At 38.4% G+C, this 19,168-nt stretch overlaps 1 protein-coding gene across 1 annotated transcript in view; it reads right to left on the bottom strand.

The window, feature by feature from the left end:
* ITPR3 (inositol 1,4,5-trisphosphate receptor type 3) overlaps nt 1-18,061 on the bottom strand; it is a 144,444-nt gene extending 126,383 nt beyond the window's left edge. Inside the window, exon 1 of the mRNA XM_058176682.1 lies at nt 17,222-18,061. Coding sequence (XP_058032665.1) covers nt 17,222-17,310 — 89 coding nt within the window. The 5' untranslated portion in view covers nt 17,311-18,061. The remainder of the gene's footprint in view (nt 1-17,221) is intronic.
* Nucleotides 18,062-19,168: the final 1,107 nt, after the last annotated feature.

Raw genomic sequence — 19,168 nt, 5'->3', positions numbered from 1 at the left:
AGAACGATCATTTAGATTCTGTGGATATCATCAAAATTATTTTTTACATTCATTCTTTTATTTGTATATTATTTTTCTTGCCTTTCAACCTTTTATTTTGTAAGAGTAATGTAAAGCCTTCAAATCTGAGGTTAAATAAAGGCTGTAACTGGCAGCTTTATTTAGCCTTGAGGTAATTCTGATTTGACATACAGTATTTGGTAACCAACGGGTTCTTTTGTTGCAAGAGAACAACCTTTCATTTTTTCAACAAAGCCTCTAATTTTGTCCTACATTCATTCCAACCTTGTCATTTCATGTAATTTTAGCATTTTGGCCAGCTGTCAATGCCACTCTTCGCAAAGATTATTATCTAGAATTGAAATTTAAGCACAAAGGATCTGATCCAACCATTAAACACTGGGTTCAATTAAACCAGCGGTTCTCAACCTGTGGGTCGCGACCCTGTTGGGGGTCGAATGACGATTTGCCAGGGGTCGCCTAAGACCATCGGAAATATGGGAAGTATACTTGCGAGTTGAAGAATTGCGCTCCAATGGTTGACTCCAAAAGCCAGCTGCAGGCTCTTCAAATCGCTAGCCGAATTCGGCTTCAGGCGCGATGAATTAAAAAAGAAAGAAATCTCTGCTCTGATGTCTCCCTCTCAAGCCAGCTGCAATCACTCCCAATCGCTAGCCTAATCTGGCTTCAGGCACGATAAACTTAATAGGGAAGGAGTCTCCGCTTTAATGCCTCCGTCCTCAAGGCAATCGCAAGCAGTTCAGATCGCTAGCCAATACAGCTTCAAGCGTGATAAATTTAAAAAAACAGTTTGGCGCTTTTCCCCCCCTTCGGTTGGGGTCGCCACATCGTGGGGAATTGTATTAAAGGGGTCGCAGCACTATAAAGGTTGAGAACCACTGAATTAAACAGATCTGATATTTTGAAAATGAACATCCTAAGATGATAGGATTTTTCATTTCGATTTATTCGTCTCACTAGCTGGCAGGCACTAGAGAGACTGGAAAAGTAAAAAGTAAAAAAGTAAAAGTTTTTTCCTACTGGACTACCAAATCATCTAGCACTTGCCAGCTCAGGAAGCTACAAACTATTCCTGTCTTCATTTCTGGCTTATTTCTCTGACATGATTTCAGACAACATGCTAATCAAACCATGGTTGTAGATATTGGTGGTTTATTAGCGATGCTGATGGGCAAGGTGGATCAGAATTAGCTTGCTCCTCATTCACTACTCAGGTGAAATCCGAAATTGTGGTTTGCTGTGTCATTCCAATACGGCTAAATTGATTATAACTGATAAATGTAAGAACATTTTCACAATCAAATTGAATTCATAGGAGACTTTAAGTCAAATATAGATGAGTATCCTGATAAAAAACTTATTTATAATTTTATCCTGGGTATATTTATTTATTTATTTAACTTCTATGCCACCCATCTCACCTAGGGTGATTACAATCAATGAAAACCAAGATAACACATTAAAACTTTAAAATAATAAATATTAACACCAAAACTGATTCAAAAATTGATAAAGATGGGAAAGGAAGGGAGCAAGATACATACAGGGAGAAGGTGGGGACTTATTTTAATAACCACAGTAAAACCGGTTGTAAAATCAGGTTAAAAATCTTCTCATAAATGGCATATGACCAGATATGCTGACTAGCATGTTTATGGCTATGCCCTAGCAAGGATTGAAAGAAGGCCTACGAAACAAGCAATTTCAGAAGTTCTACAAATCTGAGTGTCATTTCTCCAACTGACTTGTTTTATCTCATTCATTCCTGCAAAGTGCTTTTCTTCATAACAAACAAGTTGTATAATTGTGCAATTTTATACAAAATCTAAATCAGTTTTGGTGTTAATATTTATTATTTTAATGTTTCAATGTTTTATCCTGCTTTTAATTGACTGTCACCTTATGTGAGATGGGTGGCATAGAAGTTAAATGAACAACAAATCTGAAGACATATGATTTTGTTGCATATGAATATCTAAAATGCCCTACAGCTATGTTCTACCATGAGCTAGGATCATCAGAAAGCCCCAAAGTTCAACAGTAAGTCACTTACTGGTTATAGAGTAAGTGAGATATAGAGAAAGAAACATGGATAGTCTACAAAGTATGAAGCAAAGAAAACAAATGCTTGTAAAGGGGATAAAGACATTGACTGCATTTTAATTTATCATCTTTTATTTTGCAACTATTTTGCACAGGCATCCTGTCAAAAAGTAGCATAAACTTTATTAACACTGGTTAAATACTGTAGATTTACTATTTAGTTCTACTTTTGCTCATTTATTTATTTCGGTATCATGTATCAGTATCATGTATCATGAAAATAGAATTATAAAATCCACATAACATACGTGAAGATAAGTTTTTTTTTAAAAACATGTAGGCAAATCAAGAACTCCAGGGTGAAATCTCATTACTTAGTCACAGTAATGACTATGACTAGCTGTCCTGGTATGGATATACCGTATTTCTCCCTTCTGCACTACAGAGTAATGAAAGAGGTTCTTTCATGTTGCCAACACTTAATGACCTGGATAAATTTGGCACAAATTTGAATTGACAACACAAACAACTTCAGAAAGAAGAGCCTGCAATCTTTTCTTTCTCTCTCGGTTTCTCTCTTTGTCTTTCTTTCTTTCTTTCTTTCTTTCTTTCTTTCTTTCTTTCTTTCTTTCTTTCTTTCTTTCTTTCTTTCTTTCTTTCTTTCCCTTTTTGGTGTTAGTGTTGACTCCTGGAAACTGCCTGAAGGTTTCTTGACAAGATTTCAGAAGTGATTTGCCATTGCCTTCTAAGCCTAAAAGTAAATGGCCCAAGATTGGCTTTAGGCCTAAGGCAGGACTAGAACTCAGGGTCTCCACTTTCTTGCCTGGTGCAATAACCCTACAACAAACTGGCCCTAATCTGTTATCTAGGATAGGTCAAGCCAGAGATAGAGGACATGGCATATATATCATTTATCAACTGGGTAAGAAAGATCAATCAATGTCTTCAATCACACATTAGATGAATGGCCCATTGGAATCAAAAAATTACACATAATAAGGCCTGTTATCTAAACAAAACTGCATATGTGAATCTGAGTGGAGTAAATTGTAGGGGTCAGAGAGGCATGGTTTGCATTTTATTTTACTTACACTTTTTACATTATTTTCTAACACATTGTCTCTCACTATTGTTCTGTATTTTATATTCTGATATGGCCAATGCCTAATCAATAAATAATCATTATTATTATCATCATCATCATCTAGGGCAGCGGTCTCCAACCTTAGCAACTTTGTGGACTTCAACTCCCAGAATTCCTCAGCCAGCTTTGCTTGAAATCCACAAGTTTTAAAGTTGCCATGGTTGGAGACCCCTGATCTAGGGCAAGCATAATTGAACCCAGTTAGACTTATTTTTGAGTTTGCATCATTTAATTTGGATTGTAAATTAGATGGATTTCAAAAATTAACGCAAACTTCACTTCTGTTTTAAGCAATGGCTACAATCAGTCGCACAAGCCTGTAACTGCTGACTAGTAGACTTTGGATGAAATACCGGTAGATGTTCCTACACAATCACCCCATGCTTCTACTTCCTTTTGGCTATAGCTCTATCACTTTTTCTAATTGAGATTGGCTTTGCTTCCACATTGGTCACAGACAGCTGTACACTCCAACTTAGCAGTCAACATTGTTGTCCAAGAGAATATTTCATGGCTAAAGTAATTTTTGACATGTAGTTATTTATTTACTTAAGTGATTTATGTGGCTGCCCAATTCACAAAGTGTGACTTTGGGTAGCCAACAAAGGATTAGTAACCAAATACGATAAACAATAAAAACAAAACAACAGAGTGTAAAATAGCACAAACAAAGGCCAAAAGCAAAATATATTCAAAATCCTAAACCCATGTTTCAAATGGACTCATCCAGTGTCCCAATCTGGTGCTTGAAGAATAACTATGATTTTAGAGTTTTAAGAAAGGCCAGCAGAATAGGGAACATCCAAATCTTGTGAGATATGCTGTTGTAAAAAGAAGACATCACAATACAAATGGCATGCCTCTTGGGTCCCTTTGGAAGACACTGTTTCATATAGGGGATCTGAAGGGGACCACTCTTTTGAATCTCATAAGATGGGCAAACATGATCAGAGAAAGGTGGTCTTCCAAATAACCTGATCCTGCGGGCTGATAACCAGCACTTTGAATTGCCTATAACACCAGTGCAGCTTTCAAAATTATTTTGCAATACAGGTACTACTGCATTTTGAATCAATTGTAGCTTCTGAAAGGTCTTTGAGGACATTAAAGGTAATACAATATTTCAAGTAGGAAGCAAAAAAGGTGTATGTGACCATGAATAGGGTTCCCCAATCTAAGAATGGGTGCAATTGATACCTAAATGCAGAAAAAATAATTGCTACCAACCTGCCTTCCATTGAGGACTTGTATACTGCACAAATCAAGAAGAGGGCCGTGAAAATATTTACAGACCCCTTGCATCCTGGATATAACCATCTTACCAGCCATTCAACCAACAGCCATCCAACCAACAATCCAAACAGCCATCCAAACAGCCATCCAAACAGCCATCCAAACAGCCACCCAACAATCCACCCAACCAGCCACCCAATCAACCATCCATCCAAAAAACCTAACTACCATCCAACCATCTATACAACCATCTGTTGTACACAACCCCCAACCTACTAACATCCAAAACTAGGTATGCACGCCCCTTACCTCTTCAACACCAATCACTTCAGATCTCAAATGCAAATTGATAAATGCAAGAAGCATAGTCAACAAATTACCTGAATTTATCCTCTTATTAAACAGTGGCACATTTGATATCATTTTTGTTTGTGAAACATGGCTGAACTCATCCCTTCCTGACTCCATTATCTCAAACAAAGAATATCAAGTCTATCGATCAGATCGTGAAAACCGAAGAGGTGGCGGAGTGGCTATCTTTTACAAAAAGTCACTGAATCTAAAAAATATCCAAGTAGCACATAAACTCTCTCTTCCTGAAACTATAGTATGCGACCTATCCCTTGACACTACTCTTTGATTCTTACTATGCTACAGAGCCCCTGACTATGACATTACCCATGCAAATATGCTAACCTCAATGCTAACATGGGCTACCTCTTGCCCATATCCTCTCATCTTCCTGGGTGACCTAAATCTACCTCTCATTAACTGGACAACTAATGAATGTTCAACTGACCCAATCCATACTACACTATACAACACTGTTACAAACCTAGGTCTTGAACAACTTGTAACTAACAATACAAGACTCAACAACTGCCTTGACCTCATCTTCTGCAACAATTCAAACTCAATTTACGGACTACAAATTAAAGAACCTTTTTCCAACAGTGACCACTGCATGATTGATTTTCGTCTCAATATACGTCCATACTTAAATCATCATAACAACAGTACTCCCAACTACAACTTCAAAAAAGCCAATTACGACCTTATAAACAACGATCTTTCATTTCTGGACTGGCAAAATCTGTTTGCAACCTGCATAACAGCTGAAGACCACTATAGAGTCTTCCTACTTGAAATCAATAGAGTCATTAAACTATATGTACCACAAATGACTACCATGACCAAGAAAAACAAACTACCCATATCAATTTTTTTTTTTTTTTTTTTTTCAAAATAGATGAGTTGGTTTATTTTGCTACAGTACTAATGTTTCTTTCTTCACTTTTTTTTTTTTTTTTTTTAATTATTTTTTTTTTGCAACAAACAAACAAAAAGAAAATACATTATTACACCCTTGTGCTATACATAAAAGGAAGATTTGGGTCTTCGGATATATCCTCATGATTGCCAAAATCCACGTTCTCGAGGTACAGGTACTGAAGCGTCCAATGTTCCAAGCGCAAAGTCCACAAATGGTTTCCAAGTCTTCCAGAAAATATCTTCTTTATACACACCACTTCTAATTTTAATATCACATGTCATTTTATCATTTAAAGCTAATTTCCACATTTCAGAATTCCACTCTTCTATTCTAAAATCACATCTAGTTTCCAATATCTAGCTATTATAATTCTACCTATTATAATCATAATTCTAATCAATTCTTTTCATATTTTGTTAATTCTATTTCCTTAAATACCAACAATAATATAGTTTCCACTCTCAATGTTATTACTTTCCCGATCATTTCAAATATCATTTTCTCCAATTGTTGCCAAAACTTTTTAACCTTATCACAATTATACCACATATGTTCATAAGTCCCCAATTCCAACTCACATCTCCAACATTTTTTACTAGTTTTTTTATCCATTTGTGACAATCTTACTGGAGTCAAATACCAATTCCAAACAACTTTAGAATTGTGCTCTTTAATCCTTATAGATAAAGTTCTCATAATTCTACTCTTCCAATTCACATTCCAATCTGATTCTGGTATTTCAATATTAAGATCTTTTTCCCAATTTGTCCTCATCACTCTTTGTAATTTTTCATCAGAATTTATAATCTTATAAACCCTACTAACGAGTCCCTTTAGCCCAATTTCATCTTTCATAATCCGAGATACTAAATATTCAAATTCAGTTTCACATCTATTTATCGAATAATTTTCCTTTAGTTTTTTGTCCATTTTCTATCTGTATTTTTCAAACCAACTTAACCCTAATTTTCAATAATTTCTTTATTCCTCCTTTCATTTCCCATAACTTTTATCCAATCTTTAATAATTTCTATATTTTCCTCTTTAATCACTTCATTCGTTTTATATTATTTTTAATCGCCAAATTCAGTTGTCTCCCCAAAAGATTATATCCGAATTAAAATTTTAACAAATTTGTTCCACATTTTACTTAATCCCTTTAACCAATAACTTCTACTTACACATTTTAAATTTGCTTTATCTAAAACCACCTTGATCCAAATTTCTATATCCCTTAACTCTAAATCTCTCCAATAATTATCTTCACCTTTAAGTATTTTTACCACTATCCGGATACCATACGCACAGTAATAATTAAATAATTTGGGGATTCCTAATCCACCTTCCTTTTGATTTTGATACCACATTTTCTTCACTAATCTGGGTCTTTTGCTACCATTGCAAAATTTATCCAGTTTTTCTGATATCCTTCAATATCTTTCTCTGTCAAATTTAGTGGTAGCATCTCGAATAAAAGTTGAACTTGGGCAGCACCACCACCTACCACATTGCAATTCAACCAAACCAAGACAACTTTAAAATTTTATATTTATCTATCTTCTTCTCAATTTCGTTAATCACCACATCATAATTAAGTTTTTTCAATTCTTTAACCTTAAGTGAAAGCACTATACCCAAATATTTCAATGTCTTTTAATCCTTATCCCAAATTGCTCTTGCATATTCTCAGACTCATTACCATTACTATCCATCAATAATTCTGACTTTGACCAATTTACTTTCAATCCTGTCATTTCCTCAAATTCTATCAAATGCTTATATATCTTTTTCAGATCTTTCTCTACATTTTTCAAAATAATTAAAGTATCATCCGCATACAAATTTATCTTATACCCCTTATATCCTTCTAATTCTTCATCTTTGTCAATATTTCCATAGCCAATAAAAATAATGTTGGGGACAGGGGACATCCTTGTCTCGTACCAGCTTCTAATTTTATCTCTTCAGTTAATATTCCATTCACCTTCACTCTTGCACTGCTCTTTTGGTACAATTTTGAAATAACATGTATAAACTTATTACCAAAGCCTAAAGCCTCCACAATTACTTTAATTGTTTCCCATTGTACAGAATCAAAAGCTTTAAAAATATCCAATGATACTATACCAATTTTATCACCATTATATTCAGCTACATCTATAATATTTAATACTCTTCTAACAATATCACTCATGTATCTACCCTTCACAAAGCCTACTTGATTATAACTTATATATCTATCTATAAATCTATTTAATCTATTACTTATAATAGCAGTAAATATCTTTGCATCCTGATTAATTAAAGAAATGGCCCGATAGGACTCAATCCTTTCTAAATCTTTATCTGGTTTAGGAATTAGGGATATCACCGTTCTATTCCATGACGAAGGTACTTCCCCACCATGTAATATTCCATTGAATAATTTTTGCAGTCTTGGTATTATTAATTCTTTAAATTCTTTATAAAACTCAACAGGTAATCCATCCTCACCTGGAGCTTTCCCTAATTTTAATTTTTGTATTATTCCATTAATCTCATCTTGTGTTATATCTTCTTCCATCAATTCCTTATATGTTTGATCAATTTTCACCACATACTTTTCTAAATAACTCTGCAATTTTCCCCGATTAATTGGTTTCTTTGAATATAGATTCTGAAAAAAGTTTCTAACCACTTCACATTTCTCTAATTTTTTATAACATCTTATACCTCTATCATCTATCAAAACTCGAATTTCTCTCTTCTCTCTTTTATCTTTCCCCATCTTTGCCAATAATTTAGAATTTCTATTACTAAATTCAAAAAAATTCCTATTTAAAAATCTCAAATTTCTTTTACTAACTCTGTATCTTCTTCTATCATTTTATTTCTTAACATATTAAGCTCCTGAAGAATTTTTTTTCTTTAGTAAGCAAAATTGATTTTCCAATTCTTTAATCTTATTTTTATCTCTTTCCATTTTAATTTTATAATTTTTATATTTCCTACTTGACAATTTAATACTCTCCCCTCTAAACACCGCTTTCATCGCATCCCAAACAATTTCAAATTTAACCTCCCCGTTATCATTTAATCTCCAACTTTCCTCCAATTTTTTAAGTATCCATTTTTTATCCTTTTCATTTTTATACAATTTCTCGTCATATCTCCAATAGCTTCTTTTTTTCTCAAAATTAAAATCTAAGTCCACCATAACTTCTGCATGATCAGAATCTTTAAAAATGACCAAGAAAAACAAACTACCCATATCAATAAAAAAGCTTCAATCAAAAAAAAATCCCTCTGGAAAAGAAACAAAAAAGGCTATGTTACAAATTTCAAAAACCGCTACAGAAACATATGCAACCAAATAAAAACTGAATGCACAAATTACCACACCAAACAAGAAGAGAACATTCTGCGCACAAATTCCAATCGTGCCTTTTATAATTTTGTCAACAATAAACTTAAGGACTCAAGATCCATCCCACCACTAAAAGATTCTAACAACAAAGAATGCAATGACGAAACAGTCAAAGCAAACCTCTTCAACATTTTCTTTGGCTCAGTTTTTGTTAACTCCGATAACACATATCCAACATTCCACAAACGAACCAGCAATGACTATGATGATTTAACTCATATAGATTTCACAGAAGACAACGTTGGAAAAGCTCTTCACAACTTAAAACCATCGCTTTCTATTGGACCCGATGGACTATGTGCATACTTCTTAAAAAAACTTTCCATTAATATAGCAGAACCCCTAAGTATTAAAGCTTTCACTACCAGTTCTCTTCCCAAACTTTGGTCACTAGCCACAGTCATCCCTATCTTCAAAAAAGGAGACCCTAGCTTAGTCAAAAACTACAGACCGATCTCCCTTTGCTGCGTCACCTGCAAAGTCATGGAATCTATCATCAACCAATCTATTACCTCACACTTAGAAACTAACAACCTACTCTCCAACAAACAATTTGGTTTCAGGAAAAAATTATCATGTAACTTACAACTTCTCCACTGCAAAAACATATGGACTTCAAATCTCGATCAAGTCAAATCAACAGATGCAATCTACATAGACTTCTGCAAAGCTTTTGACTCAGTAGTACACGATAAACTTCTAAAACTAACATCCTATGGCATCTCCACAAATGGGTATCTGCTTTTCTGTCTAACAGACAACAAGTGGTCAAAATTGGCAATGCTTTATCAAATCCTGTTCCTGTCAAGAGTGGCATTCCTAAAGGCAGCGTCCTTGGACCAACACTCTTTATACTATACATTAATGATCTCTGTGACCACATCTCAAGTAATTGTGTTCTCTTTGCTGATGATGTCAAACTATTTAACACCACAGACAATACTTCTATCATTCAAAACGACCTTGATCATCTATCCGCTTGGTCTAAAAATTGGCAGCTCCAAATTTCAACCAGCAAATGCTCAGTCTTAGATATAGGAAAAAAGAACCCAAAAACTTAATACATACTAGATGGACATTACCTTACAGACGACCCCCATCCCATTAAAGACCTTGGAGTTTTCATGTCAAATGATCTAAGTGCCAAAGCCCACTGCAACTACATAGCAAAAAAAGCTCTAAGAGTTGTAAACCTAATTTTGCGTAGCTTCTTTTCCAAAAACACCACACTACTAACCAGAGCATATAAAATATTTGCTAGACCAATTCTAGAATACAGCTTGCCTGTTTGGAACCCTCACCACATCTCTGACATCAATTGAACGTGTCCAGAAATATTTTACAAGTTTCCTCTGAAAACAATAAAATACCCTATCCCACCAGACTTGAAATCCTAGGCTTAAAAAACTTGGAACTCCGTCGCCTTCAACAAGACCTAAGCTTAACTCACAGAATCATCTATTGTAATGTCCTTCCTGTTAAAGACTACTTCAGCTTTAATTGCAATAATACTAGAGCAACTAATAGATTTAAACTTAATGTCAACCGCTTTAATCTAGATTGCAGAAAATATGACTTCTGTAACAGAATCATCAGTGCTTGGAATACTTTACCTGACTCTGTGGTCTCTTCCCATAATCCTAAAAGTTTTATCCAAAAACTTTCTACTATTGACCTCACCCCATTCCTAAGAGGACCATAAGGGGCGTGCATAAGCACACAAACGTGCCTACCGTTCCTGTCCTATTGTTTTTCTTTTCTTCTTCCTATATATATGCTTATACCTCCTTTTTTTACTCATATATGTGTTTATTTACTATATAATCTTTTTGTATGATACCTACATATATTGTTGTGACAAAATAAATAAATAAATAAATAAACTGTTTCAACTCCTACCCTCAAAACGACGCTATAGAGCACTGCACACCAGAACAACTAGACACAAGAACAGTTTTTTCCCGAAGGCCATCACTCTGCTAAACAAATAATTCCATTAACACTGTCAAACTATTTACTGAATCTGCACTACTATTAATCTTCTCATAGTTCCCATCACCAATCTCTTTCCACTTGTGACTGTATGACTGTAACTTGTTGCTGGCAATCCTTATGATTTATATTGATATACTGACCATCAATTGTGTTGTAAATGTTGTACCTTGATGAACGTATCTTTTCTTTTATGTACACTGAGAGCATATGCATCAAGACAATCACACTTGGCCAATAAAATTCTATTCTATTCTAAAGATTTTTATTTTGTTTGTTTGCTTGTTTGTTTGTTTGCTTTTTTGTTAGTTCTGAATCAGTGTTTAACTCCTGGCAACTACAGTACATGAACTAGTCCTTGTAATTTTGTTGGCAAGATTTCTGAAATGGTTTGCCATTGCCTCCTTCCTAGGGCTGAGAAAGACTGAGTAGCCCATGGTCAACCATCAGCCTAAGGTGGGAGTAGAACTCATGGTCCCCCAGTTTCTAGCCTGATGCCTTCAACCATTGCACCAAATTGGGTTTTACATACAAAGAGAGGGTTGTTTAGTGCAAAAACTTTGTGGCCACTTATCTTCAAAATCCTGTGAAAATCTACCACTTTTACTCCTTGCCTTTTCCTTCACTTCCCACAGAAGCGCTTCACCATGTGCCCGGCGGGGCACCAGGAACTACTAATCCACGGGCTCCTCCACTCGAGGCATTGGAAAAGCTTTTCTCCCGCCAGTTCACACGCGGTTGCGCTTCGGCAGGTCGTGGTTTACGCTCGCTCAACGCGGAGCGAAGAGACGGGATTAGAATAGAGTTAGCGGCTGGGCGCTTGGGGAGGGAGGGAGTGGGGGGAACGGACGGATTGACCAGAGATTTGCATGAGTTCCCACTGACACTCTCGTGCCTACAAGCTCTCTACCTGCAGCCAATAGAAACCGATCAGGAAGTCCGGATGAAATATTCAATGCAAATTTCGATGGCAAAGAGTGCAGATGGAAGCCACACCCCTGCTAGCCCAGCCTCCTTGCCCACCGTAGAAAGTTTTCCAGCCAGAGGAAAGCGAGTTAAGTTCTCGCTCTTGAGGCGGGAACGAGAATAGGGGGGGATCAATTCATTCTGCCGTTCTTCTCTCCTTCCCTCCCTTCGCCTAAACCATTCGGCTTGGTAAAGCCCAAAAACCAAATTTATTTTAAGCCCTTCCCGGAACTGCACACGATTACGCAGGCAAGGCAACGGCGCTAGGTTCTCCCGCACCGAGCAGACACACGCGCGCCTTCGGCTTCTCCTCTTGCTTGGGCCAATATCTGATCCGGATGCCTTGATTTCTTTTGCTCCGCCATCCGCCGCCTGCTCGACGTCCGATCGAAACGCGCTTTCAGTCGCGCGGCGCGCAGGACGCCAGGGGGACAGGAGTGAAAAGACGGGACTTTTGTTTTGATCGCCGCGCTTCACGTGGCGTAGAAATCGGAACAGCGCTGAACTTTATTTTTATTATTATTTATTTATTTATTTGCTTTTTTTTTCTGGCCTCCCTAGCCTAGTGGGTGTTGCAGCGCCTGCCTTTAGTGCAAAACTTTGTGGCCACTTATCTTCAAAATCCTGTGAAAATCTACCACTTTTCATAATATTTCATTGTGTTCATTCCTTCATGAAGGCCAATACACCTATTTATAATTCTATAATTATATATTCACTTATATGTACATTATTTAAGGCTGCAGATATTGTATTTTAGTAGCCAGTATTTACTTATAGGGAGACCTGGCAATAACTCTTGAGGTCTGAGGAAAGAATTCATCAAAATCTATGGTATACTACAAGAAGCACAATAGATCTGGATAGTACCAGTAGTAGGTTTCAGTTTCAGTTTCAGTTTCAGTTTCAGTTTTGGCTGCTACCGGTTCGCTTGTGGGCAAGCATTCGTCAAGACACAACGCTTTTGCATGTGCAGAAGTTTCTGCACATGCACAAAGATGTCCAGCCGGTGGGCGGAGCCTCCTGCCATCATCATACCAGTTCGCCCGAACTAGGGCGAACCGGTAGTAACCCACCACTGGACAGTACCATAATCTCCACTTGTACAGAACATCTGCAGGTATTTTCTAAATAACATTTTTTCTAGAACTTTAGTAATATGGATTCTTGGAGGAAATGTTATTAGACATATATTGTTATGGCTATGAGGCAATGCCAAATATGCTGCAATGATTGAAAGGACTGGAAAATATTTACTACCCAATGTGCTTTGTGCGGGACATGATGATCATCATCATCATCATCATCATCATCATCATCATCATCATCATCATCATCATCATCATCATCATCATCATCATCATCATCATTATGTAAAAAATAACAGTAAAGGATCCTGTTTTCACAGAAAGCTAGCATGATTTTCTTTTTGTTACTTAAGTTCTGTTTGTTCTGCTAAGGGATGAGGTAGGTTGAAAAGGAATAGTTTGTCCTGCAGAAAGAGATAAATGGAACCATGGCTGTGGAATCCTAATACAGATCACTTACCTACGGGATTAATTTTAAGTAAGGTCTTGGACAGAGAGATGTTACCTATATCTAAACAATTAGACTGCTTTGCTACTTTTCTCAAGAACACTTATGGAACACATGGATCCCCAAACAAAGAATAAAATAGCAGAGCTGGTTGTCAACCATTGGCAGTTTCCAAGTACTGACAAGTTATTTGGCAGGTTATGTCACAGTTTATAAGCACTGATTCATCACTGCTAATTAGCATTTGCCAGCTATAAACCAGATACTGTAGAGAACCCAGAAGTGACAAAGTCACTGCCCCAAAGCCCCATAAACTGAAGATGACAGGGACAAATGTGGTGAAAGATATGGTGGGGGGGAGAACAAGAGTGGAAACAGACAGCATAAAATATGCGAGGACATGTTGATTTGGGAAAATTGTCCATTTCCTGACCGTTTTCTTTTCTTCTTCCTATATATATGCTTATACCTCCTTTTTACTCATATATGTGTTTATTTACTATATAATCTTTTGTATAATACCTACATATATTGTTATGGCTATGAGGCAATGCCAAATATGCTGCAATGATTGAAAGGACTGGAAAATATTTACTACCCAATGTGCTTTAGGGACATGATGATCATCATCATCATCATCATCATCATTATGTAAAAATAACAGTAAAGGATCCTGTTTTCACAGAAAGCTAGCATGATTTTCTTTTTGTTACTTAAGTTCTGTTTGTTCTGCTAAGGGATGAGGTAGGTTGAAAAGGAATAGTTTGTCCTGCAGAAAGAGATAAATGGAACCATGGCTGTGGAATCCTAATACAGATCACTTACCTACGGATTAATTTTAAGTAAGGTCTTGGACAGAGATGTTACCTATATCTAAACAATTAGACTGCTTTGCTACTTTTCTCAAGAACACTTATGGAACATGGATCCCCAAACAAAGAATAAAATAGCAGAGCTACGACTCACCCTCTGGCGACTCGATGAAGGCGGAAAGACACGCACGAGTTGCTGTAGCTGACTCTCCCTTTGTTTCGCTAGGAAATTAGCAGCAACAAAGTTTGTTTGTTTGCTTTTTTGTTAGTTCTGAATCAGTGTTTAACTCCTGGCAACTACAGTACATGAACTAGTCCTTGTAATTTTGTTGGCAAGATTTCTGAAATGGTTTGCCATTGCCTCCTTCCTAGGGCTGAGAAAGACTGAGTAGCCCATGGTCAACCATCAGCCTAAGGTGGGAGTAGAACTCATGGTCCCCCAGTTTCTAGCCTGATGCCTTCAACCATTGCACCAAATTGGGTTTTACATACAAAGAGAGGGTTGTTTAGTGCAAAAACTTTGTGGCCACTTATCTTCAAAATCCTGTGAAAATCTACCACTTTTCATAATATTTCATTGTGTTCATTCCTTCATGAAGGCCAATACACCTATTTATAATTCTATAATTATATATTCACTTATATGTACATTATTTAAGGCTGCAGATATTGAATTTTAGTAGCCAGTGTTTACTTATAGGGAGACCTGGCAATAACTCTTGAGGTCTGAGGAAAGAATTCATCAAAATCTATGGTATACTACAAGAAGCACAATAGATCTGGATAGTACCAGTAGTAGGTTTCAGTTTCAGTTTCAGTTTTGGCTGCTACCGGTTCGCTCGTGGGCAAGCATTCGCTCGCACACAACGCTTTTGCGCATGTGCAGAAGTTTCTGCACATGCACAAAGATGTCCAGCCGGGTGGGCGGAGCCTCCTGCCATCACCGTTACCAGTTCGCCCGAACTAGGGCGAACCGGTAGTAACCCACCACTGGACAGTACCATAATCTCCACTTGTACAGAACATCTGCAGGTATTTTCTAAATAACATTTTTTCTAGAACTTTAGTAATATGGATTCTTGGAGGAAATGTTATTAGACATATATTGTTATGGCTATGAGGCAATGCCAAATATGCTGCAATGATTGAAAGGACTGGAAAATATTTACTACCCAATGTGCTTTGTGCGGGACATGATGATCATCATCATCATTATGTAAAAAATAACAGTAAAGGATCCTGTTTTCACAGAAAGCTAGCATGATTTTCTTTTTGTTACTTAAGTTCTGTTTGTTCTGCTAAGGGATGAGGTAGGTTGAAAAGGAATAGTTTGTCCTGCAGAAAGAGATAAATGGAACCATGGCTGTGGAATCCTAATACAGATCACTTACCTACGGGATTAATTTTAAGTAAGGTCTTGGACAGAGAGATGTTACCTATATCTAAACAATTAGACTGCTTTGCTACTTTTCTCAAGAACACTTATGGAACACATGGATCCCCAAACAAAGAATAAAATAGCAGAGCTGGTTGTCAACCATTGGCAGTTTCCAAGTACTGACAGGTTATTCGGCAGGTTATGTCACAGTTTATAAGCACTGATTCATCACTGCTAATTAGCATTTGCCAGCTATAAACCAGATACTGTAGAGAACCCAGAAGTGACAAAGTCACTGCCCCAAAGCCCCATAAACTGAAGATGACAGGGACAAATGTGGTGAAAGATATGGGGGTGGGGGAGAACAAGAGTGGAAACAGACAGCATAAAATATGCGACGAAATGTTGATTTGGGAAAATTGTCCATTTCCTGACCGTTTTCTTTTTCAGTTTTAACCAAAACTAAACCAGGGCCTTCTTTTTTGTAGAGATTTGCTTCAAATCTGCACCCTGCAGGCAGCATTAAGGGCACCAATAGTTCAGGGCTGTCACTGAAATGAGTGAATAAAGTACTTCTTCTGATGAAGGAGACTGTTACCCTTACAAGCATATCCTGTATTAATATGCCATTTGGTCTTCTTTGTGCAATTATGTGGGAGGCTGTTTTGCTGTAGGCAAAGGAGCTTTCAGGCTAACTCCTATCTAAGGTGACAAACAATTCCATGATTATTCTGATAAGCAACTAGATAGAGAACTACCAGGGCAGATTCTCCAATTTTACAAATACATTGTTTGAATAGGTTCCTTCCAACCAGCAGGCATAGCTTTGTTTTTTGTTTTTTTTCTAAAGTATCTTTACATTCCAGGGGCAACAGTAGCAGTTCCTATAGCCCATGCCAACCGCCTACCACTCTTCCAAACCTCCTCAGGGCAGGCTCAAGTAACCGACCGAAATGTTCGGGGCACTGTAGTCCGGAAGCCTAGACCCCCTGCTGGTTGAGAAGTCGACTGCAACCGGCCACCGACTCGTTTGAACAAGCCCAGGAAACTCCCCCACTCAGCTCCTCTAACCAACAACCTCCTCGCTTCATCTAAAGGCAGAGACTCGAGATGCCAACCAACTGCCCACCCACCCCCGGAGCGTAAAAACTCTTAAAACAAAAGACGAGAGCGGCTGTGGATTGGGAAAGGAGGGATTTCCCTTCAAAACTTCAGATCGAAACTAGCCCGGTTTGCAATGCGGCTGGCATTGCCCTTAGCTATGCACCTAAGAGTGGTTACCACTCTTCTTGGGATGGGACTGGAGGGGATCCGTTTCCTTTGTACCAGAGCCACCCAGATCGTCTCCCCACCGCTCCCACCCACCCTCCCTCCCTCCTCTTCCTCTGCGTCCGAGAGGGTGCCGCTCCTGACTCACCCCAAAGTGCTGATGAAGCCGTTGACCGACCCTTCGGCATACAAGGAGACGATGTCCCCAATGTGCAGAAAGCTGGACATTTCATTCATGGTTCCAGCGCTTTTGTTTCCGACGCTTTTACTCCTTGCCTTTTCCTTCACTTCCCACAGAAGCGCTTCACCATGTGCCCGGCGGGGCACCAGGAACTACTAATCCACGGGCTCCTCCACTCGAGGCATTGGAAAAGCTTTTCTCCCGCCAGTTCACACGCGGTTGCGCTTCGGCAGGTCGTGGTTTACGCTCGCTCAACGCGGAGCGAAGAGACGGGATTAGAATCGAGTTAGCGGCTGGGCGCTTGGGGAGGGAGGGAGTGGGGGGAACGGACGGATTGACCAGAGATTTGCATGAGTTCCCACTGACACTCTCGTGCCTACAAGCTCTCTACCTGCAGCCAATAGAAACCGATCAGGAAGTCCGGATGAAATATTCAATGCAAATTTCGATGGCAAAGAGTGCAGATGGAAGCCACACCCCTGCTAGCCCAGCCTCCTTGCCCACCGTAGAAAGTTTTCCAGCCAGAGGAAAGCTTAAGAAAGCGAGTTAAGTTCTCGCTCTTGAGGCGGGAACGAGAACAGGGGGGGATCAATTCATTCTGCCGTTCTTCTCTCCTTCGCCTAAACCATTCGGCTTGGTAAAGCCCAAAAACCAAATTTATTTTAAGCCCTTCCCGGAACTGCACACGATTACGCAGGCAAGGCAACGGCGCTAGGTTCTCCCGCACCGAGCAGACACACGCGCGCCTTCGGCTTCTCCTCTTGCTTGGGCCAATATCTGATCCGGATGCCTTGATTTCTTTTGCTCCGCCATCCGCCGCCTGCTCGGCGTCCGATCGAAACGCGCTTTCAGTCGCGCGGCGCGCAGGACGCCAGGGGGACAGGAGTGAAAAGACGGGACTTTTGTTTTGATCGCCGCGCTTCACGTGGCGTAGAAATCGGAACAGCGCTGAACTTTATTTTTATTATTATTTATTTATTTATTTGCTTTTTTTTTCTGGCCTCCCTAGCCTAGTGGGTGTTGCAGCGCCTGCCTTCCTGTGGAGGCAGGCGCTACGACTCACCCTCTGGCGACTCGATGAAGGCGGAAAGACACGCACGAGTTGCTGTAGCTGACTCTCCCTTTTGTTTCGCTAGGAAATTAGCAGCAACAAAGTTTGTTTGTTTTTTAAAGGGAGACAGGAGCTCTGTTTATATATACAATTCAAGCCAGAACGGCATAGTGGATTGTCCGAGGGGAAAATAAAAGAAAATCCAAAAAGTAAATTTTAAAAAATCCCGGGCATTCTTCTACTGGACAACTCAAATGTAAACATCTTGTAGTACCTCAGCTATATCAAAGAAGGGCTTCACTCGACGGGTGGCAGCTGACACCTATATGAGGAACCAGGAAAAAAAGATTTCAAAATAGAACTGCCGTCATTGCAATCCCCTGTATAAATCAATGATACTTCCTCAACTGGAATAATGAATGGACTTCTGGTTCAATTGAAAAGTATACAGTGGAAGTGGGAGAAAGTGCATTAGAGAGCAACAGAATTCATCAGAGCACTTACTAGAAAAGTCTAGAATTTTGCACATCTTCAGCATGGAAAAACTGTAATTGAGAGAGGATGTGATCAAAGTGCATAAATCCTGCATGGCATAAAGCGACCAGAAAAAAAGTTTTCTTCTTATGTCAGAATACTGAGACCTCTGATCTGCCAATGAAGAAATCTGACTGAAAGCAGATTTAGAGCAGGGCTACAGATTGCAGTTTTTCATGCAGCATTTCACTGATTAGAAAGGTTGGATAACTTTCATGAAAGAATCTCTCAATGACCATTAGTTTTGAAGATTCAGGGCTACCTCCTTATTGCAGGCAGAATGCTGGGAAGAAGAACAGAAGAGGATATCACATCTGCTCATGAACACC

The sequence above is a fragment of the Ahaetulla prasina genome, chromosome 3 (assembly GCF_028640845.1).
Source record: "Ahaetulla prasina isolate Xishuangbanna chromosome 3, ASM2864084v1, whole genome shotgun sequence".
NCBI classification, from domain to species: domain Eukaryota; kingdom Metazoa; phylum Chordata; class Lepidosauria; order Squamata; family Colubridae; genus Ahaetulla; species Ahaetulla prasina.
Note: the sequence above shows the minus strand (reverse complement) of the source record. Positions and strands in the feature narration are given on the sequence as shown.